This window comes from Tachysurus fulvidraco, chromosome 25, assembly GCF_022655615.1.
Source record: "Tachysurus fulvidraco isolate hzauxx_2018 chromosome 25, HZAU_PFXX_2.0, whole genome shotgun sequence".
Lineage (NCBI taxonomy): Eukaryota > Metazoa > Chordata > Actinopteri > Siluriformes > Bagridae > Tachysurus > Tachysurus fulvidraco.
In genome coordinates, this window is record NC_062542.1 from 8,034,811 (window position 1) to 8,062,680 (window position 27,870).

Genomic DNA, 27,870 nt, shown 5'->3' on the forward strand with positions numbered 1-27,870 from the left:
GAGTCTTTCAGCCTGGCTGAGGCCATCAGTGTATGTGCCATGGGACTTTTTGTAAGTTTGATAGAATGAACAAAATAATAATTGATACTCAACTCATCAATGATCATTATGTGAATTTAAAATGATTTATTGCAAAATATAACTATTCGATTTTGTTATTTATTTTAAATTCCAGCCAAAAATAGCTTATTTAGCTGGTTAGGTTTATAGCAATAAGCTTGTTACTGGTAATATATACGCTGTATAGCACTAATACAGTCGTGTCGTGTGCTATCTCTTACTGGGAATAATCTGATCACGTGGTCATATTCTCGCCCTGCTAGTGACGTCACCATCATCTGTTCACTAAGGAGCAGGGACAGACGGCGCATCTTCTCTATAAGGGTAAGCAAATTTACGGTATCCGTTTAACTGAGTATTTTTATTTTTATTTCTATTATCAGACCGGATGGTGTGTTTACATAAGCTATTGTACCGTACAGTCATCTTCTGCATGCACCTTCATGTTTTTATTATATCGCTTTTTTATATATATAATTAAATATCACTGATGTCTCTTGTGACTGATGACAATATATTCTAAAGGATATATAACACACGATCTATAACAGTAGTATTCAAAATGTCAATTCCAAGCATATGATCAGAGACGCGGAAGCGAGCAATGGCGCCCTTGGAGCGTGAAGGACGCAGTGTCTCAGATGAGGATGCATCATCTTTCTACACGGATTATAGCTTTAACAGGAAACGTTATATTCTCTAATATTCTCTATATTGTCTGACTATATTTTAAATATTTGTCATCAAACAGTCAGCATAATAGCATGTCTCATTTTTATGATTAATTGTCATACACCTCGGCCTAATTTTCATCAATGAAAATTGACTATTGGATTAATATTGCTGTTAGAGTCAATAGTCAAGAAGCTTTTATTGTCATTTCAAACATATATAGCTGTTGCAGTACGCAGTGAAATGAGACAACGTTTCTCCAGGACCTGGTGCTACATAGAACAAAGACAGTGATAAGGACTTAGTAAGTTAGTCCTAGATACATAAAGTGCGTCTGTGTGACCTGGTGCAAACAGACTGAAGAACAAGCAGAAAAGACAAGAAGGCAGTGCCGGACAAAAGAAAAAAAGACAGAAAGACAGTACAGATCAAGAAGACAGTGAAGGACAAAAGACCAAAAAGACAGTCCAGGATAAAAGAAAAAAAGACAGAAAGAAAGTACAGGACAAGAAGACAGTGAATGACAAAAGACAGTGCAGGACAAAAGACAAGACAGTGCAGGACAAAAGACAAGAGAGTGCAGGACAAAGGACAAGAAGTCGGTGCAGGACAAAACACAAAAATCACAGTGCAGGACAAAAGACAGAAACGAAGTGCAGGAAAAGACAAAAAGACAGAAAGACACTGCAGGACAAAAGACAAACAAGACAGTGCAGGACAAAAGACAGTGCAAACAAAAAATACAAGACAATACACAAAAACAGCTCCGACCAGTGTAAATACTGTATGTTCAACAATATTGTGTGTGCAGAAATACTGAAATGAACACATTAGTATTATAGCAGCAGTTATCTGAGATATTGTAAAGGATTGTGCAAATGTGAAATGTGAGACAGCAAGTACAAAGAGCAAAAAACAGCGTGCAAAACAGCATGTAGACAGTTTGATGGATATCTATTGGGAGTGTGTACAGTATTAGGTGTAGGTCTGTACAGTCCATACAGTTGATGTGTGTGTTGTGCTCAGTACAGTTCAGTTCAGTTATTAAGGAGTCTGATGGCTTGTGGAAAAAAAATACTGATGCCTTTGTAACTGTGCTGTAGCAATGCACATACAGAACCTGTCAACAATGTACATGTGATTACATTTGATTACTGTTTGGCTTTCATCATTTTAAGAATATAACAAAGTGCACAAATAAATACATTTTACATGCAAAACATTCAATAACATAAATATACAGAACCACAGATTTCATGCCTCAAATGGATGGATGGATGGATGGAGGTGTTGCCACATCACATTTAACCACAAATTTATATTAGTATGGGATTTTTTTCTGCTCCATTCATGGGGTTCTGTACATAAAATTTATTTATTTTATCTTTAGATGCCCTCAGAATAATTGACATTTATTTAAAAGAACTAAGCTCTGATAAAAAAATTATAGGTCTGAATTGTTCTTTTGGACTTTTTTTGGATTGAACCTCAGATTTTTTTTTTTTAGGTAAAATGCATGCATGCTCATGCATATACTGCCATATCCCTTTTGTAAGAGCTGCTAGACAAGGGATCTTCTTCTACACTGAAATTATATGTAGCAACTATTAACACTACTACAGATTTTCTGTGGGATGTGAGATGTTTCTGAAGAGCCCACACTGAGATTTCACCCAGGAATTTTTGTGTCTCTGAGCTCCTAATCTACTGATCTTCTGCCAATACAGGATGTTGAAGTGCATTTTTAGAAGGCCCCATTCTTGATGTGAGAGTAACTGTGACAAATGCAGGATTCCTGTTTAAGGTTATATCTCACCACATCAATTGATTGGCCTAAATGATCCTTGAGATGCCCATCTTACGGTATTACCTAAACTGGATCATATTTTTGTTGTGACAGCTTGACCCCAGTTTCCCCTTGCTAAGCAGGGTAGCCAGTGTGTAGCCAAAAAGAAGCAAGGGTTCAGGACCCTACCATAATGGGTCATTACATCTAAAGTGTGGGCAGTTCTCATAGGTTCGTTCTTTCAGTACAGATATAATACTGTATGTTTCTCTGCTACCTTTGTATCATTATGCACCCTTTAATCAATATCACCATTCAAGTGGACTGAGAGCAGGTCCAATCATCTTTCCACAATCATACTGGTAAAGCTGAACCAAGTATTGAAACACTGCCCCCAATGGTTAGGAGGGGTAAATAAAAAAATACTCCCCAGGGTTCCCATCCCTGTCATTTGAAACTGGTGAGAAGGTTCCAGGTAACGACAGCCTCTGATGAGTGCCTTTTTTAGATTCCATGTAACTTATACAAACCTTTTTAAGAAAGTGGCCAGGGCACATGTATGTTAAAATGTGCATGTAAAAACACTTCCTCCTGAAAATTATTTGGTGTTCAAAAACAGTAACCTACTAGCCCAACATTTTAGGCTATAAATAACCATGAACACACACACAATTTCCTGATCTTATCCTCTGTTTAGTATCTCATATCCTCATTAGCCAAGTAATCCTCAGCATGTATACAAACATGAAGCTGGGACGTTCTCTTTAATAGCCTTCTGAATAATGATCATGGGAGTTATAATATTAAATTAAAAATACATTTCTAGACATTACAAATAATTACAACTAGGACTATTCATGCAGCATTAGATGGACATCTAATATTAGACTCATTTAGATTTAGATTAGACTCATTTAGATTTAGTTCAGTGTGTACTATCTTCTCATTCATATAATGATTACGCTTTTAGATTACTGTACATTGCATTTGATAGCCAAGGAGAAAAACTTTATATTCATGTTCAGACTGCATTAGATATCCCTGATTTTTTTATTAGGATTAAAGGTAATTGATTGTTATTAAAGGGAGTAGTCTAGATGCTATAGGAAATCCCTATCTTGGCGCCGTATATTTGAGAAATATCTTTAAGCCATGAAGGCATGAACTGCTGGCGGAAAATAAAAAAGTTTTAGGCAAGGACTTAAGCAATGTGTGAATATGTGTAACCTGATAAAGCTTCATATGTTCTATCAATGAATACCACTACCAATGACATTATCATTTAAATATACACCTTGCATATCTACCTGTAAATTGGAAAAGATGGAATAAAATCAAGGGCTGTGGGTAGGACTCTGTTTACTTTGTTTGAACAGAATTTCATAAAATCAATGTTAAAATGCAATTTATCATGTTCTGTATGTGCATGCTAATAAATTGTCTAACAGCAGTATGTCTTTTCTCACAGGTTTTCTCTTCTGTGCTAGCAGTGGAATCTGGAATTTTTTTTCTCCTGTGTTAACTGTGTTGGCCGTGAAGCATAATGGGAGAGCTATTCCGTAGTGAGGAGATGACCCTAGCACAGCTCTTCCTGCAATCGGAGGCTGCATATTGCTGTGTTAGTGAACTGGGGGAGCTTGGAATGGTGCAGTTCAGGGATGTGAGTATTCAAGTATTTGGTAGAGGATGGGGAAATTTGGTCATTACTTATTGTTAAAGTTTAATTAGATATGCCCTACCTGAGGTAAATGTTCTTGAAGTCTCTGTAAAGCACATCAAGTTGTATTATGAGTCATTACTCTTCCTTAACTTTATTCTATAAAGCCTAAAGTAAAGAATATGTTAAGAGGATGTTCAGTATAGTTATGAGATTTTTTTTAAATCTATAGCATCCAAATATAGCATTGTAAATATTTTATTATTATATCTTTTCATCTGACAACACTGAAGAAATGACACTTTGCTACAATACAAGTAGTGAGCGTACAGCTTGTATAACAGTGTAAATTTGATGTCCCCTCAAAATAACTCAACACACAGCCATTAATGTCTAAACCGCTGGCCACAAAAGTGAGTACACCCCAAATTGGGCCCAATTAGCCTTTTTCTCTCCCCGGTGTCATGTGTGACTCATTTGTGTTACAAGGTCTCAGGTGTGAATGGGGAGCAGATGTGTTAAATTTGGTGTTATCTCTCTCACTCTCTCATACTGGTCACTGGAAGGCTAACATGGCACCTCATGGCTAAGAGCTCTCTGCGGATCTGAAAAAAAGAATTGTTGCTCTACATAAAGATGGAATAGGCTATAAGAAGTTTTCCAGGACCCTGAAACTGAGCTGCAGCACGGTGACCAAGACCTTGGACAGAACAGGTTCCACTAAGAACAGGCCTCGCCATGGTCGACCAAAGAAGTTGAGTGCATGTGGTCAGCGTCATATCCAGAGGTTGTGTTTGGAAAATAGATGTATAAATGCTGCCAGCATTGCTGCAGAGATTGAAGGAGTGGGGGTCAGCCTGTAAGTGCTCAGACTATACGCCACACTTTGCATCAAATTGGTCTGCATGGCTGTCTTCCCAGAAGGAAGCCTCTTCTAAAGATAAAATTATTTGTGTGTGGTGGCAACCAGGTGAGAAGTACAAAGACAAGTGTGTCAAGCATTGTGTTGGGAGTGTCATGGTCTGTGGCTGCATGAGTGCTACCGGCACTGAGGAGCTACAGTTCATTGAGGGAACCATGAATGCCAACATGTACTGTGACATACTGAAGCAGAGCATGATCCCCTCCCTTCGGAGACTGGGTTGCAGGGCAGTATTCCAAAATGATAATAATGGCCAGCGGTTTAGACATTAATGGCTGTATAGGCTGTATATTAATGGTGTGTTGTTATTTTTAGGGGACATCAAATAAACACTGTTGTACAAGCTGTACACTCACTCCTTTACATTTTAGCAAAGTGTCATTTCTTCAGCATTGTCACACGTAAAAATAATAAAATATTTACAAAAATGTGAGGGGTGTACTCCTGTGAGATACGGTATGTCTAAATATAACTGAAAACAGCATTTAAGAGTTGATGCACTTTATGAACCCACCACTTAACAATGGAGGGAAACAGTTATGATTAGCTACCTAACTTATTATTTATTCTAATAAATATATGGTAAAAAAGAAAGTAAACATTTTTTCTTATAGTAAACTACCAGTTTTAGAAGTTCTTTAGATCTCCAACATATAGATACTTTAAGGGAATCAATAAAAAAAAATCTTTATTTGATGTTGAGATATTTGCCAATAATTCATCACATTTTCTTATACATCAGAAATGTGAGTAATAACATTTTATAAGTCATATCATCATCATACATTTTTATACTGTTCTTTACTTGCATTAACAGTAATGGGTTTAATTATATTAAAATACTAAAAAAAAAATACAATGCTTCTTACAAGTATGTGTCTTTTCAGATTTCTGTAAACCTTGAATCGAATGTAAACTAACCATGTGTTTCACCCCTTTTGTAGCTGAACCCCGATGTGAATGTGTTCCAGAGGAAGTTTGTGAATGAAGTTAGGCGTTGTGAGGAGATGGATAGAAAGCTGCGTAAGTTACACACTTTAATGTCTCTCCAGAGGAAATCTAAAAGGGAAAATATTTTCTCTTTAAAGGGAATGTGTTTCAATTTTTGATAATCTAATGTATGGATGGATTCATACTTGGCTTTGAGACAGTTAAACCTTCTTGTGAAATTTTTAGAGTAGAAGCCTTTAATTTAACCCGGTACCTATTTACCTTGTCCCTTGGCATGTGGACATTTGATGAAATGCTGAAAAATGTAGCCTGTTTTATTGAGAATATGTTAATCCTCACAGGTTTTGTAGAGAAGGAGATTAAGAAAGCCAACATCCCCATCATGGACACTGGTGAAAATCCAGAAGTACCATTTCCACGAGACATGATCGATCTTGAGGTCTGTTGTTTATTTATGTTTATTTTATTTTTTACTGTGCTTTTATGTTCTGTGGGTATATTTAAATATATTAAGTTTAATACTGACATCTAGGAAAGTGCTATTGAGTTATACGGATCAATTTTTCAATTTTATTTTTTCATTTTCATGTTGGATTTGACAGGCAACTTTTGAGAAGCTGGAGAATGAACTGAAGGAAATCAACACAAACCAAGAAGCCCTGAAGAAGAATTTTCTGGAGCTGACTGAATTAAAGCACATCCTACGACGTACACAGCAGTTCTTTGATGAGGTCGGGTCTTGTCTGTTATTTGACCTGTTATCAATTATATGGATGTTATGGATGACACACAACTCATAGATAGGAGATTTGCAGCATTATAGTGCACCTGAAAATTCTACAGGAATTGCATGACACAATCATGTCAACCTGGACTGGAATTTCAAAGGAATATTTACAACATTTTGTGGAATCCATGCATTAATGAATTTAAGCTGTTTGAGAGCAAAGAGAGGCTCCAGCCAGGCTTATTATAATGTTCCTGAAAAAATGTAATTGAGTGTATATTGTTTGACATAGCATTCAGTTAACCAGGTTTTACTTAACCAAATTACATTTATTGTAATTACTAGATGGAAGACCCCAACCTGCTGGAAGAGACTTCATCTCTTTTGGATCCCAGTGAGGTGGGAAGAGGGGCCCCACTGCGGCTTGGGTGAGTCTTCTTTAATTTACAATGTGATAGTCATAGTACCTGATGTCATTGCTTCCTAATTTCCTGTCTGTCATCAAAGTATCTGAACATTATATAAACAAGATTGGTTTTGTAGGTTTGTTGCTGGTGTAATAAGTCGTGAACGTATACCCACTTTTGAACGGATGCTTTGGAGGGTTTGCCGTGGCAATGTTTTTTTACGACTGGCTGAGATTGAGGACCCCCTTGAGGATCCCACTACAGTGAGTGTTACCGCTCTTGGATGATTATTATGGTCACTTGTTTTTTACTAAAATCCTTAATAAGCTGATAAGATCATGAACCTTACAACGGTATTTTATTTGTGTTACAGGGAGATCAAGTTCATAAGTCAGTATTCATCATCTTTTTCCAAGGGGACCAACTCAAAAACCGTGTAAAGAAGATTTGTGAGGGGTAGGTAACCATTTTCCTGTACAGACAATGTATTGATTTTGTTAATATTTAATATAGATGCTCTGTTTAAATGTTTAAACAGATATTTAGATAATAGATAGTAGGTGTAATATTATACAATTATTAGAACATATGAGTATAATAGATAATTCTATTCAGCTGACTGACTGCAAATTTTGATGTCAGTCACACAGACCAACTTTAAGAATAATTTAAATGATTAAGAACAGGCTTAGCCTCTGTATACTGCAAGATATTTTGCTGCATAACACTTTCACTTGTAGCTTCTGACATTGAAGCATGTCTCACCTAGGCATCAGCTTGAGAGTGAAAGCCTATGACTCTATCTGGTCATACTTCTGCCTGTTTATGCTGCTTTAACTTTCCCAATAAATTTGGAGGTTCTAATTCTAGCAAAATTAAAAAAAAATGTTATTTTTTTTAAACTCTTTTTTTTTTTCCAAAAACTTTTTTTTTTTAATTCAACAATTACTTTAGAGGACTTTTTTCAGTCCTGTCTAACTTTGACTGAGTAAATGTATATTATTAAAAACATACTTCACTATTGTATACTATTAAAAAAATATGTTCATTAAAATCTTAGTATGCAGGAAGGACATTGGGATTAAAAGTAATATTTAGTGATAAATCTTAAAGTAACACCTAACAGACCTGTTTTGTTCTGGGCACAATATAATGTCAAAATCACCTTCTAGGAATTAAAGGACTCAGTAATTAGAATTTTTTAATTACTTATCACTAATTTTCACCTAACTTTATACATGAATTTATTTGTTAGGTTCCGTGCATCCCTGTACCCTTGTCCTGAAACACCACAGGAGAGAAAGGAGATGGCAGCTGGAGTCAGCACTCGCATTGATGACCTGCAGATGGTATATTATTCCTTACCTGTCAATGTTTTTAAAGCCAACTTAAAAAAAGCTGGCGCTATATATCAGACATTGAGAGTAGTTTAAAACAACTTAAGTAGCCTGTTTATAGTTACATAATGCCTTCCTGATTAAGTGTTCTATTACAAAGACTCCATTTCAAAGAAAGCAAATGTATTTATTAATGTAAAATCTCGTTTTACTCTACTGGCAGTATTGTACACTTTGAACAGAATCACTTCCCACACTATGTTCATACTAGACTGATAGAACCTAGTGTTGCTACTATAGAACACATTCTGTTGGCTAACTGGTTACAGTCATTACACATTAAACATTACATAGATGTGGTACTGGTTGTTGGCACTAACATTGTGTAATATAACTTCTAAATCACATTCTGTTAACTATAGTTATACTATAACTATTATTAATTTGAGTTTTTTTTACCTACAAAAATGTCAAAAATATACATGTTTATTTTCTCCATAGTTATTGTGGTGGAGAAGTGGAGGTGTTTGATAACAGGGCATCACAAAAAAAAACATAACTCCTGGAATTGGTCTTTAAGACAAAAGATTATTTGGACAATTTTGAGGATTTTCTTTTGTGGTTACCCAATCACTCAAATGAGAATGTTTCCTTTGATACTTATTCTATTTCTATACATCCGTAAAGCTGTTTTAAGACATTGTGAATTGTTACATGTGCTATACAAATAAATTGAATGGAATTGAAATTTAATTGGTTAAACTGGCAAGCTTAAAGGAGAAATCCATCCATGTCTGGACAGTATAGGGTGTGGAGTTAGATATGAGATATTTTGAGTATGAATTGCATTATAAGCATATTGTGCAACAGTGCAAAATGCATACCCTTTGAGTGTAAATCTTGGTGTGTACAATTCATGGGGGAATCAGAGGAAGTACGTAAGAAGGGGTCAAATGCATTGAAATCTAGCATACTAGATAATATATTAGAAACCAGAAGGACTCAAAATCCAGCTTTGATGTTATAGCCACATTTTGTAAACTTAATAAATTGAATATTATTTGTTTGACTAGACATGTACACAAAGTTGTGGTTCTGGGCAAAGTAACAGAAGCTAGTACCATAATTCTCACTAGGAAATAATCTGTGGTTTTAGATTTCTTTTTACTTTATTTTTTACTTGTTTATTGAACCAGGAAAGTCCTGTTACGGGATTACAGTCCTGTTATCAGTTTAATCCTGGGTGTTTATTATGCATATTCTTATAGCCAATTAGATGTATTTGACTGCTGTATCACTGGATTTGATACAAACATCATGTGTTGTCCAATGCAGGTGCTAAATCAAACTGAAGATCATCGGCAGAGGGTTCTCCAGGCTGCTGCTAAAACTTTGCGTGTATGGTTCATCAAAGTGAGGAAGATGAAGGCCATCTATCACACGCTGAACCTCTGCAATATTGATGTCACACAGAAATGTTTAATTGCAGAAGTGTGGTGCCCTGTCTCTGACTTGGACTCTATACAGTTTGCCCTGCGGAGGGGCACGGTGAGGAAGCAAATTCTAATTTGTGCTCATGCTCTGCTGCCTTCATTCAATTTTTCATATGCCATTCAAATTTTTTCTATTACTGCTATGATTTTGTGGCATAAAGGTGAAGCAGGTAGCATTGCTCCCTGACAGCTCCAGGGTTTGATCCTGTTACTCTCTGCCACTTCAGTTTTCAGCTCTGAAAAAATTTAAATATTCATGCATCTTCACAAAACAATTTTTTCACAGTAATTCTAATCAGGCAAGCAATTGCAAAAGTTTTTAGACAAACTTACTTCTAAACTAACTCCTTCTCTCACTTGCTCTAAGGACAACAATACCAACTCTATCTCATGCTTTCACCCTGCAACCCCCAAAGAAACGAGTGAGTCTATTCTCATGGGACATTAATTAGAAAATACCCCAAAGTAACCGGTACTAGTAACATGACCCACTTGAAAGACCTATGTGTTCACCAACAAATGTCTTAAGTGGTGTTAGCAAGTGTTGGGAAGCATGCTCCAATGGCTAGAACAGAACAAATGGTGCAGAACAACAGAGTTTGACGACAAACCTTTAGGTGAAAAACTGTAATATGCGAATCAACTGTGGCTCTTCACAAAGGACATTTGCACCACATTTGCACCATTAAGAATCACTAAACCACAAAGAATCAGCTGGTACATTACAAGATAAAATTGCAAATTTTTGTATTGATGATGATCAAGGGCAATGTTTTATTCAATATGTGTTTTTCTTTTTCTGTTTTGTGTGTGTGTGTGAGTGAGAGTGAGAGAGAGAGCGCTGATTCATGCTCATTGATGTGCTTTGCTTATTTCTCCTTTCTGTGTATCGAATGATGCTCTGAATTTTGATGATATGGACTTCCCTTATTAATACGCAAGTTTAATAAGCAATGTCCTCTCTGTGCCCTCTCTCTGTCTGTGCCACCACTGGACTTCCAAAATGTTTATTTGACATTCCAGTGATATTCTAGTGGCATATACCACCAGTTAATTCCTACCAAATGGATCCTTGCTGTAGTCCAAGATACAGGGTTGCAAATGAGCATAAAATCCAGAAAGTCAACAGACACCCTAGTCTGGAGCACCCAAGACACTGGTGTTGTGAAGTTTTGTAGAAAAAAAATAGGTGGTCTCCTGCTAAGTCTAAGGTCAACAAGACAGTCACTGGAGGACTTCATTGTGTTGCCTCCTGCTGACCTCCTGGATGATGTCGTCCTATTTATGAAATCTGCTACTTCCCAGACACGGTGCTGGTTCCTTGAGAACCCTACATTTACTCTTGTCCAGCAAGTGTGCTGGTTAACAGAGCCATCCTGCGTTTATGTGTAGTGTCTGCCTCCATGCTCCACAGAGAATGTTAGTCCCTCTCCCTGATTCATTGAGAATGTCAATCCATTTCTGCAACACCTGCTTTATGGACCCTGCCAGCTCTGCCATGGGGTCCATTCTGTCCCACTGTTGGGGTCACACTATTGCCCCTTTTCCACCAAGGCAGTTTGAGTGCTGGTTTAGAGCCTAATTTAAAATCAGTTTGTTCTTTTTTGACAGCCAAAGTACCGGTTCTGAACCAGGAAAAGTGGTTCTTAAGTAGCACCAAAATGTTGCTGGTCTAGACTTAAGAACCACTTGCGTCAGGGGCTGGGGGCGGGGTTACTGTGACAAACGACAAAGGAGAACGTCCTTAGCGCCATTTTTTAATCATTTAAAACCAGGATTCGTGTCGTTTAGATGCCAATGTAGGTTCGCAAAGCCATGAGCATTAACAGTAAAGCAACATCCGCCATTGGTGATGTTGTGTTTGCCGCTGCTGCGCTAACGTTGCTGTATAACGTTGTATATAGTGATGTAAGACTTGCCTCTGTGATGGCTCTCTAGCCCATGGAAAGGCAAACCAGTTCTTAGAAGGTGGAACCAACTTTGAACCAGCACCAGCACTAGCTCTGAACCAGCACCTTGTTCTTTCTGGTGCAAAGGAGGCATATGTCCCCCTAAGCATGCACACCACCTTCTGCAGCACAGATTCCACCGTAAACATGCATCTATGACTTTGTATTGATATCTGCCCAGGTGCCTTTTTGGCTTTTATGGTGGATCTGGAGCCAACCTTAGGAGAACTGGGTGTATTTTGGGAGCTTTCACCTCAGATGAGATGCACACAGTGCATGCACATGCACATTGACAAATAAAGACAATTTAACCTGTTTATTTTTGGATAGTTGAATCTGCCAAAGAAGAGTGCCCAACGAGCCTGTCGGGATTTCAGTCTCTTGGCTGTCCGGACATACTCGAGATTCTTATGGTCCATCCAGACCAGAAACGGTTGTTCCGCACCCTCCAACCAGTGCTGCCATTCCTCCAGGGCGAGTTTGACTGCCAGTAGCTCACGTTTGCCAATAGTATAGTTCTGTCCAGACGAGGAGAGACGACGGGAAAAGGCACACGGGTGAAGTTTATTGTCCTTGGTGTTCCTTTGGGACAAAACGGCCCCAACACTGGTATCAGATGCATCAACTTCAACCACAAATTGTCTTGTGGAATCCGGCAAGGTGAGAATGGGGTCAGATGTGAAAAGCTGCTTCAGCTTCTGGAAGGCTTGCTCGGCTTGGGGCCCCCATGAGTAGGGTTGAAGTGGAGAAGTCAGCTGGTGCAAGGATGCAGCAACAGAGCTGTAGCCCCGGATGAATTGCCGATAGAAATTGGCAAATCCCAAAAACTGCTGGAGCTGCTTACGTGTTCCAGGGTGGGGCCAATCCCTAACAGCCTTGATTCTGTCAGGGTCCATCCGAACACTCCCTGCTGACAGAATGAAGCAAAAGAAGGTGGTTGTAGTGACATGGAACTCACATTTCTCAGCCTTCACATAAAACTGGTTCTGCAAAAGCCTCTGGAGCACTGCACGGATTTGACGGGTGTGTTCCTCGGGTGTGCGAGAAAAGATGAGGATGTCGTCCAGGTAAACAAACACAAACAGATTTAACATGTCCCATAAAATGTCATTAACCAGTGCTTGAAACACTGCCGGGCAGTAGTGAGGCCAAACAGCATCACCAGGTACTCATAATGACCAGTGGGAATGTTGAATGCGGTCTTCCATTAGTCACCCTCCCTGATGCGGACTAGGTGATAGGCGTTCCGAAGGTCCAGCTTGGAGAAAAGGGTGGCTCCCTGGAGAAGCTCAAAGGCGGAGGTCATGAGTGGCAACGGGTAGCGATTCTTGAGGGTGATGGCATTAAGACCCCAGTAGTCGATACATGGCTGTAGAGTACCATCCTTCTTCTCTACAAAGATAAACCCTGCACCGGCTGGGGATGACGACAGGCAGATAATACCTGACTCCATGGACTCCTGTATATACTGGGTCATGGCTTCCCTTTCAGGCTTGGATAAGTGATAAAGGCACCCCCAAGGGGGGGGCAGTGCCTGGCAGGAGGTTGATAGCACAGATGTAAGGTCTATGAGGTGGCAGGGAAGTAGCACAAGCTCTACTGAAGACTTGTCCCAGATTATGATATTCAGCAGGCACCAGAGAGAGGTCGGATGGCAGGTCCTCCTTGACTAATAACGGGCGGGGTGTCAAGGTGAGCAGTGAGCAGTGAGCCTGGCAGTAGATTCCCCAACCAAGGACCCAGCCACTGGACCAATTCAGGTGAGGGTTATGTTTCTGGAGCCAAGGTAATCCAAACATGACAGGGGCGTGAGGCGAGGGGATAACAAGGAAAGAGATCCACTCCGTGTGTTCATTGGTGATGGACACCAGCAGGGGTTTGGTACGGTAGCGAGCTCGGTGAAGGATATGGCCATCCAGGGCCCATACCTGGAGACTGGTGGGTAGAGGTTCTGTCTCGATCTCCAGCTGACGCACTAACTCCTCATCGAGGAAATCAGCATCAACTCCTGAGTCCACGAAGACCGCTAGATCATGTTCTTGGCTCATGATCTGATAACGTGCTCGGAGGAGTGGCTTGGGGGAGGCTAGACACCAGAGGCTTGCTGCGGGCTCCTCCTTCAACGGCGAGCCCTGTCTTTTGCTGGGCACGCGAAAGCAAAGCGTCCCGCCTTGCCACAGTAAAGACAGAGGTCGTAGACCCGGCGCCGCTCCTTCTCTGCTGAGGACAGTAGACACCGTCCTATCTCCATGGGCTGGGGAGGTGGAGGTGAGTGCGATCTGTTAGATTCCGAGCAGGGCTTGACATACGGGTTTCTGGGAAGCAAGTATGATCTGCCAGCTTCAAAATGAGACCTGGTATACGGGGTTCTAGGAAGCAAGGAACGGGTTGGGGGTCCCTCCTCTCTTCGTTCCTGGATACGGCGATCGATCCTGGTTGCCAGACAAACCAGGTCGTCAAGCTCGTCGGGGAGTTCTCGGGCCGCAAGTTCATCCTTCACCTGGGGGGCCAGGCCGCGGTAGAACGCATCGTAGAGTGCTGTGGGGTTCCACCCACTGTCCCCAGCTGCCATGTGAAAATCCACAGCGTACTCAGCCACAGAGCGGGACCCCTGAGATGATTCGAACAAGGCTCGAGTGGCGTCCATCTTAGGTAGAGTGGAGTCGAAAACCTTGCACAGCTCAGCCGAAAAGGCATCGAACGAGAAGCAGATGATTGACTGACGTTCCCACTCAGCTGTAGCCCAGATCTTGGCCTTCCCAGATAGCAAAGAGATAACGTACGCTACCTTAGACCGATCCGAAGGGAAGGAATAGGGTTGGAGTTCGAAGATCACCGAGCACTGCATCAAAAAGGCACGGCAAAGTCCCGCCTCGCCAGAGAAACGCTCGGGATGGGGCAGATGTGGCTCCCGAATGGGGTTTTAGTTCTGCTCGACCACAGGTAGGGGAGGCTGGGCAGGTGGCATCGAAAAAGGCGAGGAGGCCTGTTGTGTGGTGAGCATGCTCATGCGCCGAATGAGCTCATTGGTGGATGCAGCTATCTCCTTGAGTTGGCGCTTGTGCGTAGCGACGATCTGGCGACGATCCAGCATGAACGGCATGCTTAAATAGCGCTACCGAGTATAAAAGTTATGCGACACGGGGATGACGTCACAGGTGCACGCCGCGGAAGTGAGCTTCGGAGGAGTACGCTGACAAACCCAATTTCAGGTTTAAATTAGTGACCCTGGAACTATGAGCTGGCAACATTACCCTATTCACCACCCTGTTGTCCAATGAGCAATGTGTCCTAATGTTTTATTTAAATATACAAAACACTTGAAAGAGGAAAGGAGCTTTTTACTGTAAATGATTAAATAATTACACATAGCATTTTTTTTTGCAGTGGTTTAAATCTTGTGTTGAGTGTCTGTTATTAAATGTGCAGGAAAGAAGTGGATCCACTGTTCCTTCCATCCTGAATAGAATGCAGACCAAACAGACTCCACCTACTTTCAACAAGACAAACAAATTCACCTCTGGTTTCCAGAACATTGTGGATGCTTATGGAATTGGAACCTACAGAGAGATTAACCCAGGCAAATATTGTTTTAGTATTGTTTTAATCAATTCCTTGGGGATTCTATATCAAGATATAAATTATTCCTAATTAGATTGAACTAATCTTATTATTATTCTCTTATTCATTTATTCTTTGTGTTGTAGCACCCTACACCATCATCACCTTTCCTTTTCTGTTTGCTGTGATGTTTGGGGACATGGGTCATGGTACCCTTATGACCTGTGCCGCCCTCTACCTGGTCATCAGAGAGAGTCGCTTACTTGCACAGAAGCGTGACAATGAGGTTTGTGGTTCTGACTATATTATCATTATCTGTTTTGAGTGTTGTGAAGTATTATAAAATGCAGTATATTTTTTATGAATTATAGTATATATGTTATACTCTTTTATAAGTGATTTGAGGTTTTTTTTTTTATTATTATTTGTGTATTGTTGCTTTACTGTAACTACACTGTGGCTACGTGTAACTACATTGTTTGTGCATAATTATTTAGACAATACATTTTAATACTACTGGACTTGTCATATCTCCTTCTGATTCTCTCATTTTCTTTTGCTTTTTATATATCTCTGTAGATGTTTAACATGGTGTTTGCTGGCCGGTATATAATCCTTTTAATGGGCCTATTTTCCATATATACCGGAATGATCTACAATGACTGTTTCTCCAAATCCCTCAACATGTTTGGTTCTGGGTGGAGCATCAAGCCCATGTTTGGCTTCAAAGGAGCAAACTGGACGTAAGTTTATTATAAACCAGTAGGCTTTATAGATCAGATACCTAATTTTCTTATTCATGAAACTTCTAAGAACTGTTTAGGCATCACCAAGGACTGAGTGATCAGCTAGAGAACAAGAGAACAGTGTTGTTTGTACTGGATATTGGAACAGTGGAATATAAATTATTGTGCAGTGTAGCAGCAATGAATGTATCAGCAACATTGCAGCAAAAAGACTCTGATGCACTACTTGGTTAGGAGTTTGAATAGTCCAAGTGAGTGTTTGGTGCCATCAGAATGTTGAGTAATCTGACTCAAGGATAAAACTGTTGTCGACTTAGGTGGAGGCGGCATGTTTTCCTCAGTACCTTCTGCCAAATGGTAGAAGGGTGAAAAGAATATGAGGGGAGTAGGGGGGTCATAAGTAATGCTTGTGACTTTGTGGATGCAGTAGTTATTGTACAATTCAACAATGGTAAGCTGTTCTCACAATTCTCTCTAGGGTATTGTAGTCAGAGCCTGTGCAGTTCTCATACCACAAAGTGAGACATCTGCCCAGAACATTCTTGGCTGATCTTCTATTGAAGGTGGTCAGGATGGGACTCGGGAAGTCGGCTCTTTTCAGCCTCTAGCAAAAAGTAGAGGTGCTTCTGGGCCTTCATAGCTAGGCAGGTAGTGTTGGGAGTGCTCTGACATATGCACATCCAGACCTTACAGTTGTTATGTGTATGTGCAGTGGTAATTGCTCACATTATCATGAAGTCAACAATAATCACTTTGTCTTATCTACCTCAGAGATTGTTGTCTTCTAATGCCTTCCTGTATTCTAACCCATCAGTGCTGCTGATGAGGCCCACAAATGTAGTGCCATCTGCAAACTGGACTAGACACATTTCATGAGATCGAAGTGCAGTGTGCAATTTCTTTTAACACAGGGATAACGTTAGTTGTCTTGAAGTAGATGGCTACAACAACTTGGCTCAGGCCTTCAGATGTTGAAATTGTTTGCACATTTCCTGAGCACCCAGTCATATGGAAGAAATAACCATTATTTATATAAATTTATTTAACCATAAATTTATTCCTCTAATTCTGTGGTGTGCTTGAGCCAGGTTTCCTTAAGAACGAAAATATAGCAGTACTTGATTTCACATTGGGTAGGTAACTACAGTCCTAAAAAGAACACTGTGCAAAAGTTTTGGGGGATTGTAAACACAGGGTTCTTGCAAACATAAATAAACTTCTGTTAAAGTAGCTATTGGGTGAGGTATTCAAATGTGATATGCAAAAGAACAATTAAATGAAGGTGCAAAACAGCAATTAAGTGAATGTTCTGGGTGTTGAGAAGCCTAATGGCCAACAAAGACACAGCAGTCTATAAACTCTCGCCGTGCAGTCCGCTCAAGTCGGATATAGTCCAATTTATTATAAATAGAACAAAGGTTTGAAAGTAGGACTTCTGCTTGCTCAAGCATCACTCTCGGCATTTCCTTTTCCGGTCTTAGGATAAATGAGCTCACCAAACCAATTGTGTGTTCCAATTAATCAGTGCTAAGTAGTTACAGGCATGTGTGTAAATTTCATGTAACAGTAGGGGGGAATAATAAATATAAAATTTCTCATGAGCAATTTTTGAAGAGGGACACAAATAATACAATCAAATTGTACTTATAAAGATATGTCCCCACAGTGACAAACTTTGCTTTTATCATTATTATTGTAGCATGGAGACTGCGTCATTATGGTTCTTTTCAAAGTTTTTCTCAGGTTCAATGACAAATCAGATTTTTCTTCAAAACTATTTATTGCATTGTTTGTGTTGTTTACAGTTAAGCCATCAACATACAATAAAATATAAACATGACTGTTATTGTGGAAAAAAAATATATAAAATAAGTAATGTTTTGTAACAAAATCAATTATTAAATAATCAATTTACAGTAACTGCTGTATGTATAAAAACAACAAAACGGCTTTGGCGTGTTATTTGCAGTACGCTATGCAACAAGCTATTGTAAACAAGCTAACATTAACTAGATAAGTAATATTATAATCGCTAATATAGCAGATTCATGGAAAATTACATCGGTAATCAGCATTTTTGCCGCAACTAATTTATGAATGAGTCTGCATCAACTACATTAAAGAGAATTGCTTTATTTAAAGTGAATAAAATACCCTACTTAATGGAGTTCAACATTAACTGAGCCGCAGCCACACACCTGACTCGTGTGTGCACAGTACAGTAGGTGAGATGAACTGGGAAAGCAGGCAGTGTGTCAAACCACTGTGAGGAAGGGGAGGGGGAACTCAACTGTTTCTAAATGCATTTTTTGTGTTTTTTTTTCTACTTACACAATTATTTAGGTATGCATACATATATTTTTCACAATGGTGCGATATTTTTAATCCAATAAACCTCTTTTCATTACTGAAATATTACTGTGTCCTTCAGTTATTTGATAGATCAAAATGAAATTGCTGATCCAAACACCCAAATATTTATAAATGAAAATCATGGAAATTGTCAGGGGTTCCTAAACTTTTGCATACGACTGTACATTTATGGTGGTCAGGTGTTCAGAAACCTTTGCCCATATAATGTAGACAAGCCATAGTTTGGTAAAGAAATTAAATTGCTTCCATTACGTCTATAAAGTTTTTAACTACATGTCAGAGGGTCTAAAACTCCTCAAGTTGCATTTGTTTTATTTTCCAAAGAAATCATGCACAATATTTTTCTGTGAAGGTTTGAGACTCTTGACAGAAATCCAGTTCTACAACTTGACCCAGTTGTGCCAGGAGTATTTGGTGGACCATATCCTCTGGGTATTGACCCAGTAAGTCACACAAACACAAAAACATTTTTTTACCACCACTAAAGACTGATTCTAGTTGAGAATTTAACATCAATCAAAACTTTCTGTGAATCTTCTCTGCTAGGTCTGGAACATTGCTACAAACAAGCTAACCTTTTTGAACTCATTTAAAATGAAGATGTCAATCATTCTAGGAGTGATTCACATGTTGTTTGGAGTCACTCTGTCTCTCTTCAATCATCTGTAAGTAGCATGTGTGTGTGTGTGTGTGTGTGTGTGTGTGTGTGTGTGTATGTGTGTGTGTGTGTGTGTTTGTGTGTGTGTGAGAGAGAGATCCTACCATTCTTATAATATTCACTGTATTATATAAGACCATATTGCCATTTTATTACACTGATTAAAAAGTCTTTTTGAATGTTGTCTTGTGTGTTTCTAGGTACTTTAAGAAGCCTCTGAACATCTTCTTAGGTTTTATCCCAGAAATTGTGTTTATGAGCTCCCTGTTTGGTTATTTGGCCTTGCTGATCTTCTATAAGTGGACGGCCTATGATGGAATCACTTCTAAAGATGCTCCAAGTCTCCTTATTGCCTTCATCAACATGTGTCTTTTTAACTACAACGATCCAACTAATAAAGCTCTATACAAAGGACAGGTAAAAAAACATTTCCTTTTTCATCTTTTTTTTCCCCATACCTTTTGATTGAACTCAATGCTGCATCTTAATTTGACGCAGTAGAAATGCCTTCACAAAACAGATGTCTACAGCATGTGTGGAAAAACACATTGTGGGGTCAAGTGACATACAGTAGCAGCACACGTCATCAAGACTAAAAGAGTATCTAGCCACAAAATCCATAGCTTATTTGTCTTCAGGAAGCTGTTTGTCTATCTGTGTGGATTGTCTTTGTATATAGTGTTTGTCCATCTATTTTGTAAAATCTACCATTAAAATGGCAGGCTTTGTACCCTTCATTTGCAGAGGGACCAGTTTTCTGACATTGGGTCCTGCTCTTGAACCTATCTCATGGACCATCCATTGGGTTACAGTTGCTATTAATCAGTTCTTCAAGATGTGAAGAATGCCTATTCCACTAGGAGTCAGGCCCACTCCACTACCATCTTCCACAGTTTTAGCCCATTGCATGCCCTTGCATGGTGTTTGTTCATTGACAGACTGGTCATCTCCAAATATATTTATCAGGTTTTACAGTTCCAACATGGACTCAAACTGTCTTTCAGGTGCCGGTGCCACAAAGCCCTGTTTGGCAGGCTTCCTACAGGTAGCTCGGTGTGGCTGCATTGGTATTGACAATATCATAGTGTTGAGCCATGATGCAGTGTTGAGTTCCCTCAAAAAGAAACCTCTCAGGATACGTATGTAAACATGCTCCCTGAGAAAGGGAATAAGACACTGTGTTGCTTTTCCAAATTCAGCATGGCAGAAAGGTCTTCCTTCAGACCATTAAAATATGTGGATTCAGTGACATAGATGCCTTTTTATGGCCTTGTTGATGTGTGCTGCTACATCAGGCAACCCTCTGTTTTTCAGTAGAATTGGCATGTTTCCACGCATGCTTCAGACATTGGTCTCGGAGAGGCTTTTCCAATAGCCTCAAGCCATGACGCAGCATATTGTTTCTTTTCTGATTGAACTGGGTTACAAACATAACGTGAGACATTTTCATTTAACCCCATGATACATCTGGCAATATATTACATATTTTGAATTTCTTTAGATGGGGATCCAGTGTTTGTTGGTGGTTATTGCTATGAGCTGTGTTCCCTGCATGTTGGTGGTGAAGACTATGGTGCTTCGTCGTCAGCACTTGTGGAAAAAGCACTTGGTATGTTCCCATCCTACAATGTCCTTTTAGTCTTTGTGTTGGTATTAAACTCATTGTTTCTCCAGGGAACAAAGAAATTTAAATTTAAAAAAAGGAATCTAGCATTGTTAGTATCCTGGGTAAGACAGAATACTCAAATGTCACTAATACTACAGTTTGTATATAGTGTAGTTTACATAGTGTGCAATTGTAGAAGAGTAATGTACAGTGTAGTGTGTAATTATTTTTTTCATAATTTCTATAGCAATTACTCTCACTAAAATTCAGGTAAAGGAAAGGAAATTTAAAGGAAAATTAATTACAATGTTTTGAAAATGTATCCTGAATTGTTCTATATTTTTGTCTGAATTTTCAAATGTAATTGTTAATTGGGTTCAATTAGAACGGCCATGATGTCAAATACAGTAATCAGGCAGCACTTAAATAGACCCTTTATATCAAAATGAGGTTTGTTGAAAGGTCTAAATATGCAGTTGTTTAAAAGAATTTCTAGAAGGGATATGAGAGACAATTATTGTATTTGTAAATGTATTTATATTAATAGTCTGAATATAGGTACAAACCCATTTTCCCTAAGGCTCTGGGACTCCAACACACCATAGTCAAAGCCATTATATCCCATTGGAGAGAATTTGAAGACTTTTTCCAGTAGCAGCTTGCCTATCAACATTCTGTGAAAAACACACTGGTAACTCATCCATGAAGTCACACAAACTGCTTCAACGAACATCTAAGGAAATGCTGGGCTTGTTTGTCTCTGATAAGGTCATTGTTCATGATTGCACCATGAGATTGGGGAAAAGTATTAATTTGATCATTTTCTGACATGGGTCCTCTTACGTCTGGCTTAGAGCTAAAGCAGCTTTAATCAATAAGAACATTATCATACATGGTGATGGTAGCTCAGTATTTAGGGTGTTGTGCTACTGATTGGAAGGTTGTGAAGTTGAACCGCAGGACCACCAAGCGGCCACTTCCTGGCACCCGAGAAAGGCCCCTCACCCTCAATTTCTCATTTGTGTAAATGAAACAAAAATAAGTTACTCTGGATAAGGGCATCTGCCAAAAGCCTTAATATTTTGCTGCTTCAGGGCCTGGGCGACTTGCCATAACTGAAGAAACCATAAATTCTGCACTTTAAAAAGAAAATCCCATAGTCCATCTATGAATGGCTGATTGAAACATGTTTAAGGTTTTGGAGTGGTATAGTCAAAGTTCTGACAAGACAGAGATGCAGTGGCAGATCTTAGACAGTTCATGCTCTCTAGTGTAAAAAGTTTTTCACATCACTGTTAAAAAAAAGGCTAGAGAAAGTACCTGCCCAATCTCCCAGCCCCCACTCAAAAAACCCAAACAAAAAACAAAACAACTCCAGTGTATCAGTTGTATTAAAAAAACTGCAATCCTATGGGATGGGTAGCTATCTTATGAATAGGTACACCCATTCGCACACAGCACAACAAGCATGTGGCATGCTGTGAGCCATTCAGACTTTGTTGGGTTTTGTATTTAGTCCCAGATGAGGGAGGCAAGCCCTGCTCAGAAAGTAGAAACATTAGAGCAAGCAGGAACCAGCTCATCCACCGGACTCACTCAACAGGGCACACAGAAGTTTGGGGGAGTCCGGGTCGGGAATGGACCCACTGAGGATGAGGCTGAAATCATTGAGCACGACCAGCTATCCCAGCATTCTGATGACGCAGATGAGGTGGGTGGAACATGTGATATGGTGGGTGCAGGTTACTTAGTGACATTTGAATCCCCACACTTCTAAAATGGCTGGGGGGACAATAAATGAATCATCAAGGGGCATGATTTTTGGGATCAGCAAACAAGCTCTGAAAATGGATGGATACACGTCTTCTTAAAGCTGTGTTCCTAGGCTAATACAAGCAGACAGTGGATCTCACAGCATACAGTACCTTTACCCAATGCTGCCTTTTACACAACAATAACGCTTGAGACAGATGAAAAGGGAGAAACCATAAATCTGGAGACAGGTACTCAATATATAACAAAATATATACAATATATCAAAATATAACATATGCTATGCAAAAACATACTTAAACTCAAAGGGTCTTTAAATAACAACATGTGCCACTTATTTATCTCTTTATGTACATTCCATTCAATTATATGGTGAGTAATATAAGGTCATAACACTCAAGGCCAAGTTGTTCTATAGATCACTCCAGTTATCAGGTGGATCAAGAGGATCAGTGATATTATATTAACATGTACCTCAGTGCAGTTGCATGCTTTTGTATTAATTACTGTTATGTAGTTCCTAGGATAAAGGCGTAACAATTGCTAACAAAATGGAGAGTTCACTATTTTTGGTCTGATCTTAAATCTCCATTGATTGTTACCCATCAAGTTTTCCCAGTCTCTGAAGTATTAGAGGCATTCAGATACATTACTCAGCCCTATTTTCCTCTCTTTACACCAATGTTAAGTGTCAGTCAACATAATGTCATTGATGTTGTAGGGGCATAAATTAATTTACATGTGAGGCAATGTGGATCACAACATTCAAACACATGTGGTTCTGAAAGATTATTACATGTTTTGATGTAATATGAGTTTGATGTTTCCATACTGGCAAGTCAACAAGAATTAATTAATGTAGAACTCCTAAGGCTAAACAGTTGCAAACAGGCAAATCATTTCGAAATGCAGTTCATTGACAGGGCAGAGGCATTTGCACCACAATGGCAATATCAAGAGCCTGCCTAATGCTGCCACTGTTGTCATTCAACAGACTATGGAACCAGCATTGCGAAAGTCCTATTCTCACCAAAGTCCTATTCTCACCAGGTTGGGAAATGTTTGAGTACCGCTCCTCTATTAAAATATTCAATACTTAGTAAAGTAGTTAATGTTTTTTCTTCGTTTCACTGTATTTCAATAATATATATTTTATTATGTTTATTAGACATTTTATCATTTTGGTTAATTTTATTGAAAAAAAATTATTCAGAAAGCCTTCATTATTATTATTATTCTCTCACTAAAATTGATGTTTTAATATCTGTGACCTATGTTAATACACATTTTAATTTCTAATTATAATTAGAAATATATATTATAATATAATATAATAACTAAAATGGGATATTCTATCTTACTGACTACATTATTAGTTTGAAACAATGAAACTGATTACTTTATGAGACTGAGTAAATACATTTACAATTTACATTGGACATTGTAAAATTGTCAATCAACTGAAATCAAATCATGAATAATTTGAGCACTTTGGACTTAATATTATATTAACAGATGTTAAATGCAATTGACATGCAAAAAATCTCTATTGTCTATCTAATCTCTATTCTCCACTTGTTTATATGTAAAATAATTATAGAATTAACACACACATGGCTGTGGAATAGCTGGTCAGCCAATTGTCCTATTAAGTTTGATTTCTTAAATTGGGTTATAAAAAAACATATAATCTGTAATTCCTACACCATTCACCCTATTTAAATAGAGACCACATTTTTTATTCTTATGTTTGTTTTAAACATTAACTGAAGCCATTACATTTTAGCTGCATGATATTTTGATTCTGTTGATTCCATATGATTGACTATTTGGATAGCTGCATAAGTGTGCACAAATATATGCATAATGAGCTGTTCAGAAGCAATGGGAAAAAAATCATGCAATAAAAAAATTAAAACTTATAGTGGTTTCATCATGATTGAAATTTGGTTTTCAATACCACCTGAATCAATTCGTTTCTGCTTTCTGTTCAAGCACTCAGAGGAAGAACCGGTAAGCATGTGTGTGTGAGCATGTGTGTGTGAGGTTATGCGTGTGTGCAAATATTTGCATGCCTGTCAGCAATTTTGCATAATTGATAAGGGATATGTATATGAAACCTAGTTCGACAAATTTGTCTTATCAGAGAATACATTATATGCTAGATATGTCCACACATACATGGTTTGTTATTTGCATTTAGGTTATTCACTGCTAAGGGAGGACCACTTTGTTTAACTGGTTGCTGTATGTTCAGGAAGGGGAGTATTAGTATGTTATCTATGAGAGTTCTATTGTTTCAGAAGAAATGACTCATTGTAGCTTACTCAATGAGAGGATATGATGATGGAAAATTATGGTCAGGTCTAACCTGCTCACTTCTTCATAAAATCTGAATATTCTGCAGAGAACAGAGAGAGTGGGGAGAGAAATAAGTCTGAATTATTTTTGGTCAACCAAAAATCATAGTGGGTAAATACTATTTTATACTGTATATGAAAACAGCAAAATTCTTTTAAAGGTTTGGTCGCTCTGTATAGTACCTGTTATTCACAGTAAAGTGGCCTTCTCTTTCTCTTTGCAGTTTAACTTTGGGGATGTAGCAGTCCATCAGGCCATCCACACCATTGAATACTGTCTAGGTTGCATCTCCAACACTGCATCCTACTTGCGTCTTTGGGCCCTTAGTCTTGCTCATGCACGTGGGTACTCTTACAAATGTGCACACATACCTCATAAATGCAAGCATACGTGCAAGCATTCAGTTCTCTCTCTTTCTACCTTTCTTTCTTTCTCTCTCTCTTGCTCTCAGAACTGTCAGAAGTGCTATGGGGGATGGTGATGCACATAGGACTGTCCTCTTCGAGTGGTGGTGGATTCTTTGGTTTGACTATTATTTTCCCAATCTTTGCCACACTTACAGTGTGTATTCTTCTCGTCATGGAGGGTCTGTCTGCATTCCTACATGCTCTGCGACTGCACTGGTATGTCACACATTTCAAGACATAAGTGCATAACCTTATGGGCAGAAAATAGCAAAAAATAGTATAGTGTTAATATTTTGCAGGCTAAAGCAGAATTAACATTAAGATACTCTTCAGTGAGTTAAAGTTGGTAAATTATATGTATAATGATCCAATGTAAAGGATAAGCAAAGGATAAACCTGGGCAGACCTGCATGTTCTTCTTAAGCAAAATCACCTGTTCTTCTTAAGCAAAATATACAAATAAACATCCAATATCATAAAAAATATAGTATGACTACATGGCAGCCAATTAAATCATGTAGTGTTTCGACTATGATGCAATAAATACATAGCTTTTTGGATGTCACAGTTATTGCTGAGTGGTGGAACATAAACATTCTGTAACAGTTGTGAAGGATAAAAGGATTTCTGAAAAGTATTACTAACGTTCATCAAACATGATTATCAGATAGCCAAGAACTACCAACAAAATCAAGCGAGAAGAGTACAGTCATGGCATGATAAAGGGAAGTCTGTGGAAAAAGTCAATCATCCTAAATATCTCAAGCTGTTATAGTAATTTGTAGGTACCTTTATGATAAGGAGTGCATTCTCTCTCTCTCTCTCTCTCTCTCTCTCTCTCTCTCTCTCTCTCTCTCTCTCTCTCTCTCTCTCTCTCTCTCTCTCTGTGTGTGTGTGTGTGCGTGTGTGTATGTGTGTGTATGTGTGTGTGAATGTTTGTGTAGCAAAAAAGGCAAATAGCATACTGAGTCAAGACTACATGCCTAAATGGCTTTTGGGTTCCATTTCTACTCAGAATAGAGGCAGATACTGTTTACTAGCTAGTGTTCATAAAGATTTGTTTAGTTTACTTGTTATATTGGCCATAATTTAGACCATTTTTCAGAATACATTTATTGTATTAAGGGTTTTATTATTGTATCACTTGTGTTTTGTACCATTTATCCGCATTTAGGGTGGAATTCCAGAACAAGTTTTACACAGGCCAGGGCTTCAAGTTTGTGCCCTTCTCATTTGACAGCATCCTGGAGGGTCGCTTTGAAGAGTAAAACTGTTCTTCATACTCCCAACAGACTTCAAGCATTCATAGCATTCTCTTTTGCATGTATCTGATCCTGATATTCCGCTATTCCGATTCTTAGCATTTTTGTTAATTGTAAACGGCAACCTTTGATATTCCAAGTGGGCAGTAGAAAACCATTGTGTTGGTTATTTCATGTTTTGTTATACAGTATGTGAGATGTGTGATATTGTTAAGCACAGTGACGGTTGTTGTGAATATGATGTGCTAACATCCTCAACTACAATATATTGAGGTCATATCTTGGGGCCATATTCAGAATCTGTGGTTTATCTGGGAAAGTTGCTTATATTCAGAGTCAAGTTATGCAGCTGCTTTAATTATTCAGATTTTCTGTGGTTCCTCTTCAGATTATTAAAATCATCTGCATGTAGTTCACATTTCTGATCCACCAAAGGTTTATTCAGCAGTGCTGCTGGAGACAAGAATTTATGATGTTACAAATGCAAAATTATATATATATATATATATATATATATATATATATATATATATATATATATATATATATATATATATATATAAATCAATAGTTGGTGAGCACTGAAATAAATCCCGATTAGTAGTTCTAGTGTAGTTGTTTAATTGTTTTAATTGTTAACTTTATGAAGCCATTAAGATTAAGATGGATTCCCTTTCATGTCTGTGAGGTAAAAACAAATATACTTACATCAATTGAGAGAATCACATATAACTGAGACATATCTTTACACTTTACAGGCACAAATACCACACAACTGAGTGAATAGTAATGTGCAAAATGTTCTGTATAAAATTTCCCCTAACTACTCATAAATCTGAGTGCTGACCTTGGTGAATAATCCAGTGAAAATATCAGCATGGTAAAGGAATATAATTTATATTTACAGTTTATTCATGTATTTGGCGATGTCTAAATATAGAATAGAATAGAACAAATATACTAATTTGATATAAAAGGTAGTAAAAAATATATAGCACAGGTAAGTAAAATTTACTCTGATTATTAAAAATATTACAGCATCGTTAAAAAACACTTTTGCACTGTGACAAGTTATAAAAGATTCTCATGTCTCCATGGAAAATTCTCATTACATTGTTAATGGTCCTTGCAGATCACCCATTCCATCGTCAGCAATGCTTTT

The 27,870-nt window shown here is 38.4% G+C and overlaps 1 protein-coding gene across 6 annotated transcripts; it reads left to right on the plus strand.

The window, feature by feature from the left end:
• Window positions 1-272: 272 nt before the first annotated feature.
• Window positions 273-27,407, plus strand: atp6v0a1b (ATPase H+ transporting V0 subunit a1b). 6 transcript variants are annotated; one of them, XM_027177300.2, is made up of 22 exons: window positions 273-384; window positions 3,987-4,178; window positions 6,042-6,120; window positions 6,390-6,487; window positions 6,651-6,779; window positions 7,121-7,203; window positions 7,319-7,445; window positions 7,556-7,638; window positions 8,438-8,531; window positions 9,855-10,067; window positions 15,391-15,541; window positions 15,669-15,808; window positions 16,102-16,265; window positions 18,994-19,084; window positions 19,188-19,306; window positions 19,500-19,716; window positions 20,801-20,908; window positions 22,422-22,616; window positions 24,674-24,691; window positions 25,263-25,380; window positions 25,491-25,662; window positions 26,621-27,407. In XM_027177300.2, exons 2-22 carry the CDS (start codon window positions 4,062-4,064, stop codon window positions 26,712-26,714), a joined length of 2,610 nt encoding a protein of 869 aa, XP_027033101.1. In that variant the 5' UTR covers window positions 273-384; window positions 3,987-4,061; the 3' UTR covers window positions 26,715-27,407. The 6 variants fall into 6 exon arrangements, with proteins under 6 accessions (XP_027033101.1, XP_047664783.1, XP_047664782.1 ...); XM_047808827.1 differs by having other exon boundaries at window positions 22,509-22,616; XM_047808826.1 differs by lacking the exon at window positions 24,674-24,691.
• Window positions 27,408-27,870: the final 463 nt, after the last annotated feature.

What these genes read in the sequence shown, in the direction of transcription:
- atp6v0a1b (XM_027177300.2), top strand. Translation starts at nt 4,062, where the DNA reads ATGGGAGAGCTATTCCGTAGTGAGGAGATGACCCTAGCACAGCTCTTC. An exon ending in GAGACATGATCGATCTTGAG is followed by an intron (nt 6,488 to 6,650) that starts GTCTGTTGTTTA and finishes TGGATTTGACAG; the next exon opens with GCAACTTTTGAGAAGCTGGA. An exon ending in CTGTCTCTCTTCAATCATCT is followed by an intron (nt 19,307 to 19,499) that starts GTAAGTAGCATG and finishes GTGTGTTTCTAG; the next exon opens with GTACTTTAAGAAGCCTCTGA.